This window comes from Varanus komodoensis, unplaced genomic scaffold (assembly GCF_004798865.1).
Source record: "Varanus komodoensis strain SLA01 unplaced genomic scaffold, ASM479886v1 scaffold5, whole genome shotgun sequence".
NCBI classification, from domain to species: domain Eukaryota; kingdom Metazoa; phylum Chordata; class Lepidosauria; order Squamata; family Varanidae; genus Varanus; species Varanus komodoensis.
This window is the reverse complement of record NW_025336087.1, coordinates 46,698,560-46,722,630: the sequence shown is the minus strand read 5'-3', so window position 1 is coordinate 46,722,630 and position 24,071 is coordinate 46,698,560. Positions and strand designations below refer to the sequence as shown.

The 24,071-nt window shown below is 39.9% G+C and overlaps 1 protein-coding gene across 3 annotated transcripts in view; it reads left to right on the top strand.

Annotated features, from left to right (window-relative positions):
• VPS13A (vacuolar protein sorting 13 homolog A) overlaps positions 1–24,071 on the top strand; it is a 179,910-nt gene that overhangs the window by 70,951 nt on the left and 84,888 nt on the right. For all 3 annotated transcript variants that reach the window (XM_044445950.1, XM_044445952.1, XM_044445951.1), the window contains exons 27-38: positions 551–630; positions 3,775–3,834; positions 3,925–4,075; positions 6,346–6,462; positions 8,225–8,328; positions 9,018–9,185; positions 11,014–11,321; positions 12,463–12,610; positions 16,662–16,812; positions 17,500–17,627; positions 18,095–18,264; positions 20,870–21,093. In XM_044445950.1, coding sequence (XP_044301885.1) covers positions 551–630; positions 3,775–3,834; positions 3,925–4,075; positions 6,346–6,462; positions 8,225–8,328; positions 9,018–9,185; positions 11,014–11,321; positions 12,463–12,610; positions 16,662–16,812; positions 17,500–17,627; positions 18,095–18,264; positions 20,870–21,093 — 1,809 coding nt within the window. The remainder of the gene's footprint in view (positions 1–550; positions 631–3,774; positions 3,835–3,924; positions 4,076–6,345; positions 6,463–8,224; positions 8,329–9,017; positions 9,186–11,013; positions 11,322–12,462; positions 12,611–16,661; positions 16,813–17,499; positions 17,628–18,094; positions 18,265–20,869; positions 21,094–24,071) is intronic.

Below are 24,071 nucleotides of genomic sequence, written 5' to 3'. Positions count from 1 at the left end.
GCTTCACCACTGATCAGCTTTCTTAAATGATTTCCTGGAGATGTTTTGGATTTCAGTTTCCATTAGCCAATTCCTAACCAATAGTTAGGAATGCAGGGTGTTGTAGTTCAAAGTATCTTTAGTGTCCCAGCTTGGGGAAGATTACCTCAAGGTATAGTGGATGGAATGAAAGCACCATAGGGATAATGATCAATCCTTTGCTTTTCATTCAAAACAAATACATAGAGCATGTGTACTAGTCTAATGCTAAATGCTGGGAAAAAATGGCAGTACTTGCTTTGTTGTTTGAATTTAACGATTGTTACAATGTAAAGAATATTTCACTTACCTGGTTTATGTAGCTGTTTTGACACTCTATTTAATTTTAACCTTTTAACCAAATTATAAAGATGTTCTTTGCATCCCAAGATGCTTTGTGTACTATATGTGTAACTTCAGATTCTGTTTTGTCTCATTTCATGTGTACATAAAGGAGTGATAATTTTGAAACGTAGTGACTAATTCAAAATAAGCATGTTGTTTATGCTTCTTTATTTGTTTCTTTAATTAGATGATAAAGGCAAACCAGTTTATATCATTTCAACACTGGATAATTTAATGGATGATCTTCTGGCAATTGAATACAGAAAGGTAAGCTTTAAAATATTTTTCTTAACCATTCTGTTAATGAGTTTTTGTATATCAGTGTATGAAACAATCAAATGTAATTTTCAAAAAATGTAGTGACCTGATCCTGTTCTTATTCCAGCAAATGAAACATTCAGGTTGAAATTAAAGTAGCAAATCTAGTAATATATTTATATAAATCTATGGTGCAGTCACAGCTGGAATACTGTGTGCAATACAAATAATTCCATATCAAAGAAGATGCTACAGTGACAGAAAAGGTGTAGAAAAGTGCTTAATTATAAAAAAGATAATAGTTGTCCATTAATACTAGGACTTGAGTTCATTCATTGAAACTAATTTATCATAAATTTAGGAATAGTCAAAGTGTTGCTTCAAAGAACACCTAATTGATCAAAGTGATGTCTCAGGATATGGTGAAAGCTACCTGTTTTAATGGATATACAATGGGATTTGAGAAATTTATAAGGGCACCCTCTCTTATTGACTATTGGACTCACTGGGCTGATTCACATAGCATAACAAACCATGGTGATTTTTACTATTGTTGGTCCTCCAATCCCAGTCATGGATTTCACTGTGCTCCATTTGGTTTTTAGAAACCATGGATAGAAAAAAATTATCTGTCCTATGGTTTATTAGTACTATGATGGTAGTTGTGTCAGTCAAACCTGGAAAATACAACTAATTTTGATCTCAAGGGAGCTGCTTGGCAATGACAGCTCACTGTTGCTCTTGTCAAGTGGCTAACCAGAAAGCACTACTGACAGCTTTCATTTGTGTAGCTGACAGAGGTCTTCCCACTTTGTCTGCTTCCTGTCTTTAAAATCTTCTTTTGAGGCAAGAACGGGAACTGGGTGATGCTACAGAAAGAAGTACCGCTGTTCAGCAGATTCTCATGCTGCCCTCCTTTGAATGCAGCAGAACATCAAAAGTCAGCTGGACAGTGGTGCCCAGTGGGAAGCAGTTCTGCTCAGTTAATTTGCCACATCATTCCCCTTTCTCACTTCCACTTATGAGAGAGGTATTTCCAACCTGGTAACCATCTGATTACTTTTCTTGCAATCCACAGTCATAAAGAGAAAGCAGTGTTTTTCCTCCTTTCTCACTCCCCATGAAGCAGTTCAGGATGCACTCTGGCAAGTAGAAGCAAGTCTGAGGGTGTGGCAGGGGAACAGGCTGAGTGGCACAGCTCCCAAATGGATACCATGCCTAACTGATTTTTGCCCCTCCTGCTTGCATATAAGAGAGACTTTCTGGCATGTGTGGATTATGGGAAATTAGCTGAACAGCACAGCCCCTAGCAGGACAGTGCCACCCAGCTGATTCTCCATCCTCCACTCATAAATGTGAGTGGCTTTCTTGGGAAATCATCTGAGCAGTACTGATCTTCCTTTTGCCCTGAGCATTGATCAGCCATTCCCCTTCTTGCACCATTGATTCCCTCTGAAGCAGGAGGGGAGTGGCTGTGCAATAGAGACTGTCCTTGAAGCCTCTTGCTTTGCCTGTACTCTTTTTTGTGAGCTTCCCAATGTGTGACCCTGGTTAGAACCATACTTGGATGAAATTGATTATCTGGACCCATTTCAGTCCTGCTTCAGACCTGGGTACGGTACTGAATCTGCCTTGGTCGCCCTGTACAATGACCTGTGCAGGGAGAAGGACAGGGGGAGTGCATCCCTGTTGGTTCTTCTGGACCTCTCAGTGGCTTTCGATACCATCGACCATGGTATCCTTCTGGATAGGCTAGCGGGAGTGGGGGTCGGAGGCACTGCTCTGCAGTGGTTCCGCTCTTATCTCAATGACCGTTTCCAGAAGGTGGTGCTGGGGGACTATGGCTCTGCGTCATGGCAGCTATGCCATGGAGTACCGCAGGGGTCCATTTTGTCCCCTTTGCTGTTTAACATCTACATGAAACCACTGGGAGAGGTCATCAGGAGGTGTGGGCTGCGTAATCATCAGTACGCTGATGATACCCAGCTCTACCTCTCGTTTTCCACCAATCCAGGTGAGGCAGTGGCTGTGCTGAACCAGTGCCTGGCCGAGGTAATGGGCTGGATGAGGGCCAATAAACTGAAGCTCAATCCAGACAAGACAGAGGTCCTGTTGGTCGGCGGATCGAGCTTCGGTGAGGGTGAATTGAACCAAGTCCTGAATGGGGTTGCACTCCCTCTTAGGGACAAGGTCCACAGCTTGGGAGTGCTCCTCGACCCAGAGCTTTCACTGGAAGCTCAGGTGACAGCGGTGGCGAGGAGCGCTTTCTTTCAGCTTCGGCTGATCCATCAGCTGCGCCCCTACCTGGAGTACGACTGCCTGGCAACAGTGACACACGCATTGGTGACTTCCCGACTTGACTTTTGCAACGCACTCTACGTGGGGCTACCCTTGAAGATGGTCCGGATACTTCAATTGGTTCAGAATAGAGCTGCCAGGCTGCTGACGGGGACTGGACGTTATGTTCACATGACTCCAGTCCTCCGTCAGCTTCACTGGCTTCCCATTGAAGTCCGGGCCCAATTCAAGGTGTTGGTGATCACTTACAAAGCTCTAAACGGCTTGGGTCCTGGCTACCTGAAGGAGTGCTTACGTCCATATATGCCCACCCGCCCCCTGAGATCAGCGGGAGAGGCCCTTCTCCGGGAACCCTCCGTGAAGGAAATTAGGAGGATAGGTACTCGGAGGAGGGCTTTCTCTGCGGTGGCGCCCAATCTGTGGAATGCGCTCCCCAGAGAGGTCCGCCTGGCGCCGTCGTTATTTGTTTTTCGGCGCCAGGCGAAGACCTTTTTATTCAAGCATCATTTTAATTGTTAATGTTATTTTTATTTTAAAGTTTTTTTGGCTAGTTATTTTATACAGTTATGTGTATTTTATATTGTTATTTATGTATTTTAATTTATTTATTTGTAAGCCGTCCTGAGGCTTCAGCAAATGGGGCGGCTTAGAAATTTTCTAAATAAATAAATACATACATACATACTGGATCCCATACTGATGGGACCATTTTTCTAGTTCAGCATGGGGCTAAAGTTAGTATCAAAACTAATATTGAGGAAAAAATAGTAGTTTTTTGTAGCTTTTTAAATGTAGTTGCATTGTACTGTATGTTTTCTTAAAGTTTTAACTGACTTTTTTATCCTTTGAGAACAGGCAGATATTAATGCCCCAGATCTGAAAACTACTTATAAGAATGTCCTTCAGCTGATAAAGGTAATAATGGCAGCTTATTTTCATCATATTGCTAAATGCAAGAAGATGCATTTAAAACATAGTCTTACTTGGATTTACTTTGTTGTTTAGGTGACTTTTTCTTCTATAGATATCCACTTACACACAGAAGCACTTCTGAATACTATGAATTTCCTAAATAACCTTCTCCCAACGCAAGAGTCAACTGCAGTAGAGATCACCCAGGAAAAAGAGGAGAAGAGGGAAGTTCTCAAGAAATTTAGTAAGGTCTTTCAGTCTTAAACTGTTAGCCAAATTTTACATTCTAAATTCTTCAAGATACATAAAGGAAACTGTTTCAGACTTAATAGTTGTCATTTTCAAATGTCTCCAGATGATAGTACAAATGCTTCTTTCACTATTGAGAGTTTTAAGAAATGTTCATTTGCCCAAACTCTCTTCTGAAAATAATTCTAGAGTTGTTTATGGGGGAGGGAGAATATGCTCTAAGACTTAAATACTTTCTTAAAAGTGAGTATTGACACTATCAGATGGTGTAGGGGCTACTGCCTACTGGTCAAAGCCTTATTTTGCCAAAGCAAAAGTTCCCACCCCACCTTGGAATCTTAATACTGGAAATTGCAAGACTGTTTCCCCTCTACACCAAATCAAATTATGCAGCCAGGTCTTTTTAAAATCTTGCACTGAGGAAGGAAGCAGAAAGACAGCAGCTGAGATCGTGCCACACAGCAATTCCTGGGTAACCAGCCACAGTAGTTTGCCATACTATATGAATGTGAACTGCATCCTACTTAGTAGTTTTGGAGGGACAAAAAACCACCCAAACAACCCATAGCTTGTTCTAGGGTTTTATGAGTTTACAATAGCTTGTTGTGCTATCTGAACGCAGAAGGTTGTCCTTTTGTGTGAAACCCCCCCCCCCCCACAAAAAAAAAGCCCTTGCCACTTTTGGTGATCTCACCTGTGCCGTCATCAGTAATGGGTCCTCCACTAGTGCTCAAACAGTACTTCAGAGTTTCTATCATTAACTCCATACCGTTTTGTGAATTATCTTTTGTGGTGACAGAAATACATTCAGTTCAGACCATAATCTGGTATCATTTTTGCAAGTGCACACCTAAGGCTGATCAAAATGTGGAGTCTAGCCAGTCAGTGGTCTGTTAAGTGTCTGCTGTCAAAGTGCAGTAGATAGTATCTGTGAACATTGACAAAGCAAGTTCGCATATAGATTTATTTGTGCATGCTTGGCAGCTTTCAGGTGAAAAGCAAAGCAGTGAAGGGTGTTTTTGCCCTGAAATGGGGTGGCAAGAATTTCTCCTTCTTAGAGTGTGATCTTCTTCTGCTTCTGCTTCTGCTTCTGCTTCTGCTTCTGCTTCTGCTTCTCCTCCTCCTCCTCCTCCTCCTCCTCCTCCTCCTCCTCCTGATTGGTCACAGTCCCCTTTTCCACACTTCCAGGGTCTTTAGGTATTCTGGAAAGGGTGTGTCTATATCCCATCACCTTTCCAATAGCCCTTTTAACAACTACCATAAAGGTTCTTTTCTTTAAACTTATCTGGAAAAATTGAGCATTTGGAGGGGGTATGGAAATATATGCAGAACTCCTTTCTCATTTTACATTCTTTGTTGTGGTCTCTGCATCACACATATGGGTGCAGGCGCAGCAGCACCCATGTGTGTGAATGCACAGATGACCACTTGAAGAACGACAATTACAGGTAAGCAGCCTGCCATTTCAATTGACACCTTGTCAACAGAAGGAGTCAAGTGTGTGTAAAGTAACCTATATGCAGCCTCACTTGGTCCATCTCCAGGGATGTTACCTCCTGCACATTGATGCAGACATGTACGAGGACATTGACTGGGCAAGACATCACACTTTGAGCAGCAGTAGGGTACATACTTGTGACAGACTGGGAAATATGGTTTGAATTGTACATTTCTGCCTTTCCTTTTCGCCACCCCAAAAAGGTGCTAAGTAGCCAGCTATGGTCACCCCAGAGTGTTTCTTGGCACTGATGGAGCAGCTGCATGGCACAGGGCTGCAAGAATAAATAGAAATAGAAAGGAGATTGTGATCAGAGCAGGGAAAAGAAGACAGGAAAGGTTCTGCGAAGCAGGACTCTGGAATACTGACTGGGGGTGGAAGGAAGAGAACACCACCACAATAAGCCTGATCATTTGTTAGGTACACTGTGAGTTGTTCTCTGCACAACCCACATGGTATAGCTTATTCACAGGGTGGGTTGCTATGTCATATGAACTCTCCCAATTTTTCTTTGCAATGCCTAGCCCTAAGGATTTTAAGAACTCTTAAGGATACTAATAGGGACTTATTAGAACTAGTTGAGAAAAATCATCAAAGTATTTCAAAGAAGATAAAATCAATCTGGATGCTATTATGTCCACTGCTTTCCTTCTGTGTCTTTGTGTATTAACCTGAGTCTTTGTGCAAATAACTTCCACATTGGAATTTAGATCACTAATTGGAAACCATTTTATTGTTACAACATTTGCATTATATATTTCCCATAGCATCAAAGAAGTCAAAGTATGAAGATGTTTGTGATCTCCATGTTTGTGCAGACATGTCCTGTTTACGCGTTTTTTTGAGAGACCAAAAACGCAGGATATCTGAAATTCGTGTTGAAGGTAAGAATAAAGCAAGACACTGGAATGGCACCACTTTGTCCCTGGATGCCTTTCTTAGTATCCACTATAGGGATGTGAAGATCAGGTCAGAATCTGGCTCTTTTGCATTTCACTGGATTTCTTTCCCATGCTTAGCTCTGGCCAGGAAGCAAGACCTTGAACACTCAGGAATCTAGTAGCTTCTTTGTGCAAAGTGTGCAAAGCAGGCAGGTCTTTGTGCAAAAGGCACACAGTGTGTAATTCTTTGCTGAACATATGCATAGACCCTAACTATTTATTTTTATGCTGATTTTATATTGTATATTTTAAATTCTTTTTAAATTGTGAAATGTCCAGAGAACTTACACTGTTGGAGAAAGAAAAATGTGATAGATTAATAACTAAGGAACAAGCATAGTTAATGAGCAATGTTACAGAAATTGTTAGGGAAAAGCTAAGTTCCTTCAAGAAGCTTATACAAAGGAAATGTAGGCATAAAATAACAGTTGTGAAAAAGCATTTTTAGGTGTATATTGCTAATAACATGAAGGGCATGACCGATTGTTTAAAGAATAAAGTGTTTGTTGAGGAAAAATGCTCAACTTTATAAGCTGATCTGAGCTAGGACTGAATGACTTAGATATTTCGATTTCTTGATATTATGGTAGACAATTCAGTGAAAATGTCAATCCAGTATGCAGCTGCTGTGAAAAAGGCAAATTCCATGTTGGGCACAATTTGGAAAGGAATTAAAAATGAAACTGTCAAGATCATATGATCCTTATAGAATTCTGTGGTGCAACCACATGTACTGTGTATACTTCTGGCTACAGGATTTAAAGAAGTATATTACAGTTGGAATATACCACCACGTTTAATGAAAATTTTCTTATAAAGTATTGCCAAAGCAGCTTCATGGACTTCTGTACATATTATAGCAAATTATTCTGTATGTATATATTTTGAAAGTATATCAGCAAACTAGCTTTTGCATCAGTAACCTGAGCCAAAAAAGTGCAGAAGGTGGTAATATAGGTCAGGGTGATTCTTGGAAAATCCTACAGTCGTATGCATTCCTCTGGTATGTCCTGAGGTATGAAACACCCCCTGTGAGGTTTAGGAGAAAACAAATTTACCTTCTATGAATTTTTGTGAAATTGCTCCCACCTCTTGCTTCCAGGATCAATCATGATTTTCAGTCAGAGACTTCAGTCAGATTCCTATATGTGTGTGGAGGACAGAAAGGACTAATCTTGAGATGTCCTGCGGGGCCTCTTGAATGTGTCTTATGTGTGTGCCTATGCACCTTTTGCAATTTTTCCATTATGGTGCATGTTACTGTTAGATCACCTGTGGAGGTTGATCATGGGTAGAATTAGTTTCTCCAGTGGGACTTAAGGCCATTGTTGCCTTTTCAGTTCAGTTTGGGAAACAGAATGGGTTTTCCTCCTGAGAGGAACCCCTGAAGTGTAGATGTTTAGAGAAAAGATATTCACAATAAGAAAATTGTTTCTTCTTCTTTTGACAATGAAAACTGGGTTCAAAGAAGATGCTTAGTATGTTGCAGCCAGGACCCTACTTCTGCCTCATAAAGAAATGTTTGGGACAGTTTACTTCTTCAGTTAACCATACATGCCTCCCATGGTATGTGTTGCATGGCAGTGCTCAAAAGTTTTTCTTAAATTGCCCAGTATATTCCTAGGCCCAAAAAGCCTGAGGAAGTAGAGGACATAAATTGAAAAGTTGTCACATTAGGTATATTGATTTAAACTGTTATATTTAGGTCTTGATAGCCAAGTGATGATGAAGAAAGAAACAACTGAAATATCAGCTAAGTTAAAGAATATAATTATTGTGGATTGTGATGAGGCGGCACTATATAAAAAGGTATGAATGTTCATTTTAAAGTGTTGATGTCTGCTAGCTGCTAGTGCCAATTGTATGACAGAATCTGTACAACTTGTGCATTTAATATTTTTTAATAGCAGTTGCCTTAAAGCATATCTATATTGTTATTTATTTTATATTGTTAATTTTATATTGTTATTTTTGTATTTTATTGTATTTTATATTGTGCTGTGAGCCGCCCCGAGGCTTCGGCAAGGGGCGGCATAGAAATGTTTTAATAAATAATAATAAATAAATATCATTATTTCCATTTTGCTTACTATGAGTTCTGGACATGTGCTTCATACCAGTCCAATTAAAGTAGTGCACTAATTTGAAGTGCTTGCAGATCACACATATATTAGATATGACCCTGTATTGTAGAAAGAAAGAAAAAAACGGGGTTGGACCGTGGAATAGGGCATTCTTAGGTCTCACACTCTTCCCATTGTGCTTCCTGAAAACCTGCTGTGGAGAGTAAGTAAGAGATGACACATGGACTGCAGGGACCACAAATGGCCAAATTCTCATCTCCTCAATGTTTCTGTTACAGAATTCTCTGTTACAGAATTCTTCTTAGTATCCATGCTCCTTTAATGCATAGAAAGGATCCAAACCATGACCTTTATCTTTGTATGCAAAACCTTATAGTTATCATCTTTGAACACCATTTTTTTTTCTTTTTAAAGGCCCTCTATATTACTGGAAAAGAAGTCTTTAGTTTCAAAATGGTGACATACATGTACGCTACAGATGGTATTTCTTACACAAATATGAATGCCGTTGACAGCAAGATTTATTTAACTGTTGGATGCATTCAAATTGTTTTTGTCAACAAATTTGTTTCTGCTATTTTGGTAAGTTAAGGTATTTTCTCTTTGTTTTAGAAAATGTAGCTAGTAGATGTATAGTTAGTGTGAAAGAAAAATGATTCCTATTTATTTTGTAATGCAATAATGCTAAGGAAAGTCGAAGGAAGATGAAGAAGGGGAAGACAACATATGGGATTGATAGATTCCTGAAAGGAAGTCACATTCTTGAGTTTTCAGGAGCTGAGATGGGATGCCAAGGACAGGGAATTTGGCAGGGCATTCATTTACACAGTTGCCATAAGTCAGAAAACTTGACAGAATATAACAATAAGGTATTATGTGCTTGGGAGTTTAGGGAGACCTTTCAACTAGAAGTACCACATTTGTTAGCATGCAGTTGGACCTGATGGCCTGTCGTTGTTGTTCAGTTGTAAAGTTGTGCCCTACTCTTCACAACCCCATGGACAACATTCCTCCAGGTTCTCCTGTCCTCCAACATTCCCTGGAGTACACCCAAGCCCACACCCGCCTCTCCAGTGACCCCATCCAGCTTCAGCTTTAGTACCTGACCTTCTAAAGAGCAGTCTTGGTTTATTTCCTTTAGAATTGACTGATTTGAACTCTTTGCAGTCCAAGGGACACTCAGGAATTCTCCAACACCACAACTCAAAAGCATCAATTCTTCAGTGTTCAGCCTTCCTTATGGTCCAACTCTCACAGCCATACATTGCAACTGGGAAAACCATAGCTTTGACTATACAAACTTTTGTTGGCAGGGTGGTGTCTCTGCTTTTTAGTATGCTATCTAGATTTGCCATATGTTTCCTCTCAAGGAACAAATATCTTTTAATTTCTTGACCGCAGTCACCATCTACAGTGATCTTGGAGCCCAAGAAAATAAAATTTGTCACTACTTCCATTTCTTTCCCATCTATTTTCCAGCAAGTGATGGCCTTCTAACCCCTTCCAACTCTACTGTTCTATGATTCTATGAAATTATGCTTGGGTATATATTTTGTGTAGTGAGGAAGACAGAGTGGGAAACTACTGTTCTCCAACTGATATTTCACTGAAGAATGATGAATCTCAATTCAGGCTCTCAGTTACAAAATCCTGTTTTTAGAAATGTGCCTGGGATTTCCTTAGCCATAATTAAATTGGGTTATACTGCTATTTACTTGAGGGAAATGTTTTAAAATAATGTTTTAGAAATGTTTTAAAATAAGCAAGAATTCTAGTTCCTGTCATGAAGTGTGAAAGATGATCACTTCCTGAAATCTGTACTGTTCTTGAACTATCCCTGCATCAAGTATCTCTTTGTCATTTTTGTGCTTCATTCTCATTTACAGTCAAAATGGTTGTCTAAAGACAGATCTGCATCATTACACACACATACTTCTTTGTCATGGTCTCTGTGCATCACACATATGGGTGCTGCTCCTGCTAGCATCATCACACACAAATGTACCTCCTTGTAGGCTGATTTATTGATCAACTAAAATTCCTTGATGAATTTGTATTTTATTTTACTAAACTCAATAGAGCTAAAGCAAAAGGCATACTTTTTCAAGTTGCATGCTGTAGTGGCTCATTTTTTTGTTTCAGCTTATCATGGACATCTTTTTTGTTGATTTAAACTTTTTAAAAACTCAACCTAATCACTTAAACAACTCACTCCTACTTACATTGTATCTTTATGTTTTCTTCTACTGTAACCAACGTTTGTTATTCAAGTGCATATGTGGGAGACTGAATCAGAACACAATGATTTGGAATGCATGATAGATTAAGATTTAGCAGTCATACGTTAATGAAATATTTCTATGATTGTTTATCATTATCTATTACTGAAGTGTTATTACCATTTTTCTAGGCATTTGTAAACAATTTTCAAACTGCAAAGGAAGCAATTACTGAAGCTACAGTTCAGGCTGCTGAGAAAGCAGCTTCTGGTGTGAAGGAATTGGCTCAGCAAAGTTCCCGAATGGCACTGGATGTTAATATTAAAGCACCTGTTGTCATAATCCCTCAGTCAGCAATATCTACTGATGTTCTGGTTGCTGATTTTGGTTTGATCACCATAAAGAATGAATTTTTGCTTGTTAAAACTAAGCTTCGTTCTAACATCCCACCTATTCTTGATAGCATTCATGTCACACTGAGTGAACTAAAGCTGTACAGGTAATGTGAAGATTTTAGTTAATTAGCCTAAATACAGCAAATGAACAACTTTGTTGGGGAAGTTGTGTACAAAATACTGCAGCTATGCACTATGTACTATGTAGAAACCAAACAAAAAAATCAGATTGTGCTAGTTAACATTGCTTAGGCCTTCCTGACTGGGGAAAAATGGTATTGGTTGCCTTCCTGGCCAGGTCACTGTGTGAGTGTATTGCTCAATTGTATCTAATAATTGCAGTATTGCTCTAGTGCAACTTGCCAGTCCCTGAGGGTATCATGATGCATTCAGGCAGGGCCATGGCGTCTCGTTGGCCTTTTGGAGGAGGGCTGCCACTTAATCCATTCATCTACCAGTCTTTACAAGGTGGATTGTCTGGCTTTTCTAGAGGGTATCTTCGGCAGGTGTGTTTTGCAGGATGTGCTTTAGGCTTGCAGGAGGCTATCTAGAGGATCCTGTTGGCTCACCTGAGGATATATTGCTTTGTTACATCTCCAGAACTAGCTTGTCCCCTTCATTCATGGGGCAAATGGAAATTCTTTACTCACCAGTGAATTTCTGTTGTATGAAAATAAAGGAGGCCAGCTAGACCTTGCCCTTGGGGCTGGTCCACTTCAAGGCAATTGTGGGTAGATTGGGTCCTTCAATTCTCCATATGTCATCTAGTGCTCAAGCATTCCTGGCATTGTAGCGCAGCAGCAGCAGCAGGACAACCATCTTCTTAAAGCAAGCACATTGAAAGGATCAACTGGAGTCTTCCAGGGAGAATCTACCTCCTCAGGAAGTTCACTAAGGTCTACTTTCCAGACCCAGAGGCAAGGTCTTCTCCAAATTTAACTGGCCTCCTTTACTTGCAAAGAATAAAAATTCACCAATGAGTTTAAAAAAATGTTTCATAAATTGCAAATTAAAAGCAGAAGCAAGGAGTGCACCACTCGTGATCCTCTGGTCCCTGCAGTTCCTGAGATAAACAATCCAGGAACTGCATCCATGATAAAGGAACCAAGTCACAAAGTATATTGCAAAAATATGCTTAACGTATTTCATTAAGGATATAATTTTGATCCCTGTATGTTTTGTATCTAATAAGTACAGTCTTGGGAGTTAGATTGGATTATAAATATTTTCCATTTATATTTACAGGTCAAGCAGTGTCAGTGGCTTACTACAAAATGAAATACAGCTATTGCAGCCATTAAATCTTGAAGTTACTGTTGAACGCAATTTGGCTGCTCTCTGGTATCATGAGATTCCTGACATAAAAATATCTGGACGTCTCAAGCCAATGAATGTAAGTCTTAGTTTAGAAAATGGTTTTGAATATGCATTTAAGTTTACACTGCACAGTACCTTAGCATAAACAGTCAAAACATGATGATACTCTATCATAGGAATAGCAGCTGCTTCATTGTTGAGGAAAAAGGAACAAAATGAAATATTTTCCTTGTTTTTAAATATCCTATTACTTTTAAGATCTCATAACTTTATCAGCAATATCCAGTGTGTTGCACCAAAGATTTTATAAGCAGAGTATAATTTTAGCATTTTTATTTTCACTTCCTTTTCTAAGTATGCCTAACATGTGTTTGCTTTTTTTCGAAAGAGCTGTGCACTGGGTTGACATTTTCATTGAATTGTCTACTATTGATCCCTGTCTTAATTAGTCACTGCTAGCTCAGACTCCATCAGCCTATACCTGAAGTTGGGATTCCCCCCCCACCCCAGTGTGTATTACTTTACACTTGCTTGCATTGAACTGCATTTGCCATTTTGCTGCATTTTCCATCTCTCCCAGCTTGGACAGATTTCTTTGGAGCGCTTCACATCCCCTTTGGTTTTAACCTGCCCAAACTCAATATGAAAGTTGGGCACTATTGCTTTCTCCTAATTCCAGGTTTAATTCTGGATCCTAACCAATAGTCATTCAGTTGTTTCGGCCACCCCGCTCAGCCAGCCACAGCCCTGTCCCTTGCCTCCTCTCACCTCAGCCCGTGGAAAGCAGCCCTTACCTCCCTCCTCGAAGCCTTCTCCTGGCTGGGGATAGCCATCCTGCGCCTGCCTCATCGGTCTCCTGCTCCTGTTCCTGTTCCCGCTCCCAGAGCCGGGTGCCTGCGAGGGGACCTTTCTCCAGCTCAGAAGTGGGGCGGCGGCAAGGAGCCGGGTAGGCCTTGACTGAGGCAAGTGCGCCCTCATGGCTTCCCCTCGTGTTTTGCTCTCCTTTTCGGCGGGCGGCATGGCGTCATCTTGGGCTCCTGCTGCAGCCCGAGCAAGTAGAAGATGGCCACAGTCATGTTCGTCATCTGATGCGGAATTCGCGAACAGAAGCAAAATTTTGCCAAACTTTCTGTTCGCGAACCACTGTATATAAAGTGTTATCATGAGATGCCTGTAGACATGTTTCTGAAGAAGGGAAGTCAGCAGTGAAGTCAGGGTCAATGTAATGGACAAAGTGCAGACTGGCACATGTTAACGGTGACGATCCTTGGTTGTTAGCCTAGACATGCAGGCACTGATCACCTAATTAGCAGATGAGCAGAAAAATCTTTCGGACACATGATAGTGTCTAGTCATTTATCAGATTGTTTGGAACCCAAGTTCTGTGGATAGAAAAGCATCCCAACCTCAGATGAAACAATTGGAGCTCTGATTCCCCTTGCCCCCTGCCACTACTGCAGAAAGAACTGCATCAGCTTTTGTTCAAGGTTGCAGCAGCAATTTAAGAGAAGGACTTCGGGGCACTGTCAAGTGTATCGCCTCAGTTTGCTTCTTTTCTGCTTGGCCGTTTCTCAGCCAAAATCAGCCATCTGAATATTTTTCAGAGTGGGAGGCAACCTTCACCTTCATGCACATCATCTGAGTTACATGCGGTTTCATTGCATTATGCCTTTAGTGTAATGTTAAACATTTTAGCCTAGTTCAAGCCACAGGAGATAGAATTCAGCCTCTTGATAAATTAGAATTTCCTGTTGAAGTTAATTTTTTGTAGATTGTCCACATTAAGGATAGTTATAAAGAGTTCTGGGACTCTAAAGCACAATGGGTTGGATTCAAATGTTTCCCTCTGTGAGTGAAAGAAATTCTTCTATTTGTTTATGGGACTGAATATTTCCATCCAACCCAAAGGACACCAATAATTAATTTCTTTACTGCCCATTAGTCAAAGTGACTCCTCTAGTCAGTTTACAAAATCAAAATAAACAAATACAATATCCATATACAAAATAATGTGTTATTTAATGTGTTTTAATTATTGTAAGCTGTACAAAAAGCCCAGGTGTGAGCTATTGAGGTGAAATACAAATTGAATTAATTAAAATCAAACATAAATAATACACAATAAAATAGCAACCATAAGGGCACGAATAAGCCCACAACAGCCACACTCAAATTGGTTTGAGGCTATGGCAGCAAGAAAACATAACAAAATGTAATATAGTTAAAAGATTTAAAAATTAATTATTAAAATGCTGGGTGAATAAAAAAGTTTTTATGGCACTGGAAAGAATAAAGAGTGAGTGTCAGGTGCATCTCCTTGGGGAGCTGATTCCTAAGTTGGAGTGCCACAGCCAAACAGGTAGCTGCTCTGTTCATCTCTTTTAAACATGGCTCTTTGAGAAAGAACTCAGACAAAGATCTCAGGGTCCAGGGAGGCATATATGGGAAGAGGCATTCCTTTAGATAACCTGGCCCCAAGCCGTTTAGGGTCTTAAATACTTATATACTTTGATTTGAATTAAATACTTTGAACTGGGCCCAGCCTTCAATTGTTAACCAATGGAATTGGTATAAAATGTTCATATCAACCTGTCCCCATCAGCAGCCCTATTCTGAACTAACTGAAATTACCAGACCATCTTCAGGGGCAGCCCTGAATAGAGTGCATTACAATAGTCCAAATGAGAGGATACCATTGTGTGGATCACTGTTGTGAAATTCTGCCTGTCCAGATAGGGTTGTAATTGATAAATCAGCCTGAGCTGTGATAGAAGGTGCTTTGGGCCACCAAGTTAACCAATGACTCCAGTGAGAGTTGTGGATCTGGAAGTATCTTCACACTGCTTACCTTGTCCTTTAGAGTGGGTATAACCCCATTCAGGACAGGTTTAATGTTGCTTCTCTACCAGCAGCACCTTCATCTTGCCTGGATTAAGACTCAGTTTATTGGTCCTTATCCAGTCTGTTACAGAGCCCAGACACATTCACTGCCTCACCTGGGTTATATGAAAAAGAGAGGTAGATCTGAGTGCCATCATCATATTGAAGACATCTCAGCCCCCACCTCACGATAACATCCACTAGTGGATTCATTTAAATGCAAATAGCATGAGGGGGAAAACAGATCCCTTCAGTACCCCATGGCATAACTGCCCTGGCGCAGAACAATAATTTCCCCAGCACTGCCTTCTGGAATTGACTGGTCAAGTAGGAGCAGAACCACTGTGAAGTAGTGCTTCCAACTCCCAACATGGTTGGGGGTATCGAAAGCTACTGAGAGGTCCAGGAGAACCAACAATATATTCACTTAAATAAAGCTTTCCTCTGCAAGCTATAAATAAAAATAATCAAGTCTTCTAGACTTCTTTTATATGATTAAAAATAAAGAATAATTACATTTCAGTTTTTTTTTAATGTTTTCCTGTACTAAGTCATGTTTACATAATAACCCCCCTGTAACATTGTTCCATCCAACTGGGACTTGCTCAAGCCCCCTATTCCATGAACAGATCTAAACCCTGGAAGTGTTTCCAAATATTTAGACCTCATGGGAAGAATTTCTCTCTCTTCTTCTTCCAAAACCTCAAACTACATGAAGCATAGCTAGATGAACAAAGAAGTATGCTTAAGTACAGTTTAGCAAAAACATAAGGTAAAGGAGCAAATAGTATTATTAAGCAACAAAGAAACCTGCAAGTTGTTTGCTTGGCTATCCTGTGAAGTAAGTTTTTAAAATCTTCTGGATTTCCCCCTAGAAATCAATCAGCTAATCTGGTGTTTCCATATAGCTGCTGTTGCTTACAAGTGTGTTCACCCATCACCCAAAATAACTATAAAAATAAAGAAAAAACACCAAATCATCCTAGTGAGCACTGCTTGTGCTCACTGGGAACACAATGCTTCACTTTGAAGAGAAAAAAGAGGGAAGGGGAAGGGAAATTGGAATGGAATGACTGGAACCATGAACATAACTATTTTATTCTGCAACATTTTGTCACAGGGTCCCATTTTTTCTTCTTATTTGTTAGAATATTAGTATGCTTTACCGTTCCAGTGGGCCTGTAATGTTTAATAGTATTGTACATACTCAGGCTGAGTATTACCAATATTATCAACTTCTTTCAAAGCTGATTCTCAGTCAGGAAGACATAACTACTATTTTGAGGACCCTGAATGAAAATTTAGGAGATAGTTCTGACCCTCCACCTCCTGAACCACAAAAAAAAGATGTTCTAAGCATCCATAGTGGAGCTGCAAGTGTCTCCCAGCATTCTGGAGGTATGTTCTAACAGCTTAAACTACAGTACAATTATATATTTCCACTGGAAAAAATTAAATAGCTGTCTAAACTATTACTTTAAAAGTATATATAAGTATTTCAAATGGAATTAAGATTTTGTGTGAGGAAGATACATGTAAATAACTAGGTAACATATGTATGTGCAATGTTTGGGCTTTTCTGCATGGTTTTGCTATATATATTCCATGTAATTATGGTCAGGGCTTTTTGTAGACTGGAAGATTCTGTAAATATGTGGGAGACCTGCAAATGTTTACTGTATCTGGAAAAAATGTATTTCACCTTTAATATAACAAAGCTTAGTCCTACTTGTGTTGAATAGCAATTTTGAAATTCATTATTACTGTGCTTTGTAGTGATCAAAACTTTCCTTTTAATGTAGAAAATAACCTCAAGAATTGTACTTTAGATATGTAGTTTAATCCAAATATTTCTCAACCTATATTTAAAAAAGCTTTGCTGAATGCCCACTTGTTTTTTTGTCTCACAGACTTCACAGCTCTGGGCCTGGCAAGTTGCTTGCTCTGAAGAAAGTACTTAATGACAAAACTAAATTAAATTTATCTAAGGAAAGATAGTTGTTTTCAAATGCAATACATTAGAAACTGTATAACTTTCCTGTTTAATTCTTGTGTGTTTAATAATGATGACTTTAATTGTTAAAGCTGGAGTAACAGTGGTGACTGCTGCTGTGGTGGAAATGCATCCCTCTGTTAAGGTTAAAACAACACTAAAATTGGACTTCCAGTTTGATTCCCTGACTCTAGTGTTGTACAGTCCAAATTCCAACCAGGTAAAATGTTAATTACTATGAAATCCCAATATGTTTATTTCTCTTGAATCTGGGGTCAAACTTAGTGTGGTACATTCGTATGGCATTATAGGTAATCGGACAATGGAAGAAGCCAGACCTTGTGGGAATAATAGCATTGTAAAACAATCTGGTAAAGTGGTGACTACATGGTAGCCAGTGAAGATCTAGGATTTTATTCCACTATTCACTTGGAATGGCCAAGTGACATTCTTATTATGAGAAAAGATGTTCTGTTCTTTTAGGGTTTAAAAGAACCAATTCCACCATATTCTTATGAGACATTATAAGCTAGTTTTTTGTACTAATGAGTAAGTTCCTTCCATTCTAGATTCTTTAGAAGGTTTTCTAATCAAGTTCAGAATTCAGTAACAGTAATAAACATGTGTGCATTGCAAGACCATTTAATTTAATTCTAATTTAAACTGTGCCTTTTCTTTTCAAAACAGCCTCTAGTTCAGGATGAACGAGATGATCATCTGAAGCTTGCAGAATTTAAATTGTTGTTAATATCAACTGCTGTCAAAATGTTGTCAGATGGATCAATGAATGCTTCGGTCCGGTTAACAAACTGCACTTTAGATGATAAACGACAGACAGTCCAGAATGCTACACCAAGGTGGTTATTTCTTTCAAAAAGAGAACACTGAAAATTTGGTTAAGAGGAACCATGTTACTCCTGTCAGTGCCATTAGGTTTAGTTGTGAATACTGAACATGATTAAGAGTCAAACATATGTACATGAGTTTACTTATGCTTTCATAATAGTAGAGTATGGGGTTATTCCCATGAAGTCAAATGGTGGGAGATGTTGGAAAAAGAACAAGAACTATTTCACACAACTAATAGTTAAACTACAGAGTTGGCAGCCACAGATAGAATCATGGCTGCCAGCTTGAATAATTCTAGCAGATTAGACAAATTCATAGAGGTTGGTGCTATCATTGATTACTGCTCATGATGATTACATATGGTTCTATTTAATACGTCCAGTATTAAAGGCAGTGTGCTTCTGATTGCCAGTTGGTGGGGAACACTAATGGTGGTGCTGTTGCACACGTGTCCTGCTTGTGGGTTTCCCATAGCCATCTTTTGGCCACTGTGCAAATAGAATACTGGACTGGATAGGACCTCGGTTTCATCCAGGATGGCTCATCTTACGTTCTTCATGTGTATTTAGAACTTTCTTTGCATTGTAATTATTATACTACAATATAGATATATATATATTTCTTCTCCTCATCCTTCCCAGTCTCCTTTATTTGCCATACATGGTCCTTTCTTTTGTCCCCCTTCCTATCACCCTCTCTTGCAGAAACTTTCAGATTCCACAGTGAGGTAATATGACCTTTTTACTAATATTTTAAAATGTGATTTAATATACTTAATAAAATGTTAGTATCATTGGTAAATGTAAGCTTTCAATGTCCTGTCAATATAATTTCCAGTAAACAGTAGCATAACAGCATTGTTAGCTATGTTTCCCATCTTTCCTTATTAGTAGCATCTGAATACTTTTGGTTGGTTGTTAAATATGAGAAATTCCATCATTTTTATTTACTCAATCTATTATATAGATTATAATGAATAATCTAATATATTATTCATCTATTCATATAATAGATTAAAAGAATAATGTGAAAGTCCACCATTTATTTTGTAATAAATGTACCAGACTTTGCACTGAGTTAAGTTGGCCTAATGAAGTAGAGCGTGGGGGCATGCATCTGAGCATATCCAGTCATGGAAACAAATGATGTTTCCAGTTAGGGCTGGGACAGTAGTACAACATCCTGAGGACTAGTGGTGCACAGAATTGAAAACAGTCATTTCACAGAAGTGTCATAGGCCTCCTGCCTGTCTTCAGGCTTCTACTACTTTTCTACCTCAGATTTCTTGCTGGTAGTACATACTGCCATTTTGGAATGTACTGTATCAACCAGCAGAGAGGAATTGGATCCACGAATCATGTGGGAATATTGCATTCTTCATAACATATACTTGTGGCAGACCTGACTGGTGTGCTTGTTGTACAGTGCACAGTAAACTTATTAATGTAGTTTCAGCAGCAAGTATTTTCATTTAATTTCACATGGTTGGACTTTTTGTCATTCTCTTGTCATATGTAATATGTTCAGCAGCAGAGCAGGATGGATAAGGGGGTCTATTTTTCCTGTTCTCTTCCTTCTTTTGATATCAAGAGCTATATGCAAAATCTCACTTGGTTTGTAAATGTCAAGAGTAGGTTGTTGGGGAAAAAAGTTGTCAAGAGGAACAGGAAATCACATGTTGTAAAGTTATTCTGAAAATGTGATTGCAGAGGTGGGTTGCTGCAAGAGTCTGGGAGCTGTTTTTGCCCATTGGACTGCTCCATGTAGGGTGAAGTCTGGTGGGGATTTAGAAAAAAATAGGCACTTTGCTGCCAGAATTTAGTGGCAAACAGTTCCATGATGTTTTGCCAACTGTTTTGTCAGTTAAATTCAGCTTGTTCTGGAGCTAAATATGATTCTTTGCTTATAAAGGCCACAAAATACTAAAATTGTGAAGCCCAGTTTGAGGCTTTTAACACTAAAGCACCAGATTTTGTGTACAGGGAATCCCCTCCCACACACACACACACATTATGTGTTGCCCACCCCTGATTTATGAGATGGTTGGTATAATTGAGAGCAGAGGGGTAAGTTTGATAAAGTTTCTACCAAGTCTTGAATTGCAACTTTTAATGCAATCTGTTGACTAATAAGATATCAAAGAATATATATTTTTAATTAATTGATTTCTATACCACTTAATAGCTGGAGCTTTCTGGATGGTCCACAACAGCACATTAAAATACCATAAAAAGACACCATATTAAAACAGATTGATATAGTAACTTGAAGAAAATCTTAAGATCTGTTTAACAGCTAGCAGTTGCATCCCTTACAGTAGAGGATAGCCTTTACCTGGCACCAACAAGATGGTAAAGTTGGAAAAATATAAGCTCAGAGTTTTAAAGACTGCTTATTTATTTATTTATTTATTTATTTATTTATTTGGGATTCTTATATGCCGCCCCATTCGCATATATTAAGTGATATATAAGCTTAATATATAAGCTTATATTATCAAATCATTTAGTTATTACTTTATTGCTTGTCAAATTATCAAATAGCTTCTTTTAAACACTATTAGGGAATGTATTGTTTTTCAAATAACATTTATTTTACTAACTTGTCTTTCAGAATGATAGAAATGAAGCATGGATCTGAAAAGAAAGTCATGGTGGATATAAGTTATAAGCGAGGGAGAGATGGCTCCACTGTTCTTGACACAGTTGTTCAGGAGATATATCTCTGTGCTAGCATAGAGTTTCTGCTTACTGTTGCAGATGTATTTCTAAAAGCTACTGCAGAAAGTGCTGCTGCAGAGAGAAACTTCAAGCAGTCTTTATCTGTAAAAGAACAAGGTCAGTAACTGATAATAAATTGGCAGAGCATAGTCAATAACTCACACTACATTATATAGCTGTAGCTTTTCTTTTCAGTCTGCATGCAGCACTTTATATCTTATGATTTTTCCTTCAACAGCAGTTTCATGATATAATTTAATTATATGTTAAACTTTAATGAAATACTGTTACATGATACCCTGAACACCCTATAATGGTCAGTATATATCGATGGAGAAAAACTTAACTTGGGAAACAATGCTATAAATTAAGATAATTTAAATCAAACTTATTATGTTTCTTCTAAGTTATTTTGCTTCATTTAGACTACTATTAAATATTCTCTTGAATCTGCAATATTTGATCTGACAAGTTCAGAGATTGGACCAATGCAACACTGGGAAACTGTATTAAAGGAGAGAATAATGTTTACATATACTATTAAAGTAATAGGTCATAGGATTTGGGCTTTTTGAGAGAGCATTTTCAGCTAGTAAGTCTGTAATGCTTGGAAAATGAATTTAATGAGAATTATGAATTATTGTACTTATGAACAATTTTACTAAAAGTATTGGTTGTCTGTCAAGAAGTTAGCTGCAAATTTTTGTGAGGTATTATTTTAAAGATAATCTTATGCCCATGGAAATAAGCAGATGTGGTGTACCATTTGCTGGGGAATATGGGCAGGAGATCGCCATTTCAGTCATGTCCTGCAATATGGATTGGCCACTGTATAAACAGAACACTGGACTAGATGGACTCTTGGCTAGATCTTGTGTGGCTCTTAAGTGTCAACAAGCACATTTAAAAAAAATAAACTTGCAACTGAGTAAAAAAATGTTCAAAATAAACCTAAAGTAGGAATAAAAACCCTCAGTTGCAGAAACAGGAGTGATTTGTGAGCCACCCCAGGCTTCGGCGAATGGGGCGGCATAGAAATGTTTTAAATAAATAAATTTATAGACCTAAACAATTAGAAAGAGCTAAGGATAATAAGCTGCAATGAACTTAATTTGTATTTCAAATAGTATGTTTTTATTCATCTTTACAAAACCTGCAACAGTAACAGCAATGCCATTGGACAGTGTTTGAGGATTCCAAACACTCAATCCATCGACAAAGCTATGACTTTGGGAATAGGAATCCGAGTATGAATTGTTCTTTGTCATGGCCTCTGTGCATCACACATATGGGTTCTGCGCCTGCGCAGTGCCTTTGGCCAGAAGATTAACAGCTAACGGTTTTTGGCGGGCACTCCGCTCCCCCTCCCCCCTAGCATTATATAAAGAGCACTCTGGAGTGTCTGCCATTTTCCAGTCTTTGTGACCGCCGTTCATTGTGCGTTGTGCCGCTTCGCTCTCGCTTAGATCATTACTTACCTCTCACTCGTTGAAAAACTTCTCTTTTCCTTACCAAGTTAGTATTCCCTCGTTCCTGTTATTGTTAGTATTTCACTTCTTAACTTTTCACCATTTTTTCTCTCTCTCGTTCCTAAAAAAAAGCCAAACCAAAACTATTACTTTCCCGCTTTACTGTCTCCTTTTTCTTCTATTTCTACGATGGCACAACGGGCGGTGTTCCGCAAGTGCGGGAAGTGCGGCTCCAAAATGCCCGCCGCAGACCCGCATGACCTGTGCCTCCTTTGTTTGGGGGAAGGGCACAGGACCGTTAAGTGCGACCATTGTTTGGCCTTCTCCAAACAGGCGAGGAAGAACCAGGAGAACCACCTCAGCAAACTTTTGTGGGACCAGGCTCTCCTCCAATTGGACTGGCTGGTGGCTAAGTCTCCCACTACTGTGGCCCCACCTGAAGGCCGTCCAACTTTGGCCGACCTGCCACAACGCCCGGCCTTTTCCTCCATTACTCCGCCCTCACACCCTTCTGAAGAAGGTGCTCATACCATGGCTGATCAACCCGTTTTCCTGCCAAGGAAACAAAAGGAGAAGAGAAAGCACAGCGATCTGGACAAACATCCTGTGCATAAGAAGGCCAAAAAAGATAAGGTGGGCAAGCCGGTTAAAAAGCCGAGGAATCCCGAGCACGCAAAACATCGCCACTTGGATTCGGCGACTTCCTCGATCCCGACCCCCGCCACGGAACCGACCCTCTCAGTCCCGACCATTCAGGCGGCTATGAGGGTTACCCCGCTGGGCTCACCGCGCTGAATGGCAGCCGAACATACTCTGGATTCATGGCATGGTTCCATCTCAGATGGGGAAAAAAGAGATTCTCCACCGAGAGCTCAATCACCAACGCCAATGCCACCGGTCCTGCTGGATACTGAGATCGTCATCTCTCCCCCGAGAAGCCACAGGAGCCGTTCCTCAGATGCTAGATCCGATGACTGGTACCATTCCAGATACTGCTTCGCTCCGAGACGGGAAGAGTACCAATCCATGGCCTATTACCCGGTTTCCGGACATCTTCACTGCCAGCTCCTCGGGATCGCTTCCATTCAACGCCCAGAGTCACCCCGAGGGCTCCATCTAAAGAAAGTGGCAGATCAGAGTCACCAGGAGATTCTTCCTCCAGTGCACCACCCCCCTACTGGATGGAATCTGATGAGTCTGAGGCTGACTCGACCTCGCCGGATGCAGCGGTTACTTCACAGGGCCCGGGGTCACCTGAAGAACCGTACATCTCGTTCAATGAATTCATGGCCAGGCTAGTGAGGTCACTCGATATCGAAGCCCACCAACAACCGGGACCGAGCACTGACCGTTTTTATGATGTGGTCAGGGGCAAACGATCCACATCTATTGCCTTGTCATTCATTACGACCTTATGGCAGGCAATGACCCAGACATGGGACCTCCCGGCTCACCCACAACCGACTTCATGTAAATACGAGTCTACGGGTTTGGGCGGAAGACATCCCGTTCCTCCTCCGTCACCCCAAGCCGAACTCGGTTGTTGTGGAATCCTCCCAGGGCCGGGAAGCATGTGGACACACCTCGCCTCGCGATAAAGAGGGAAGAAGAATTGACTCCCTCGCC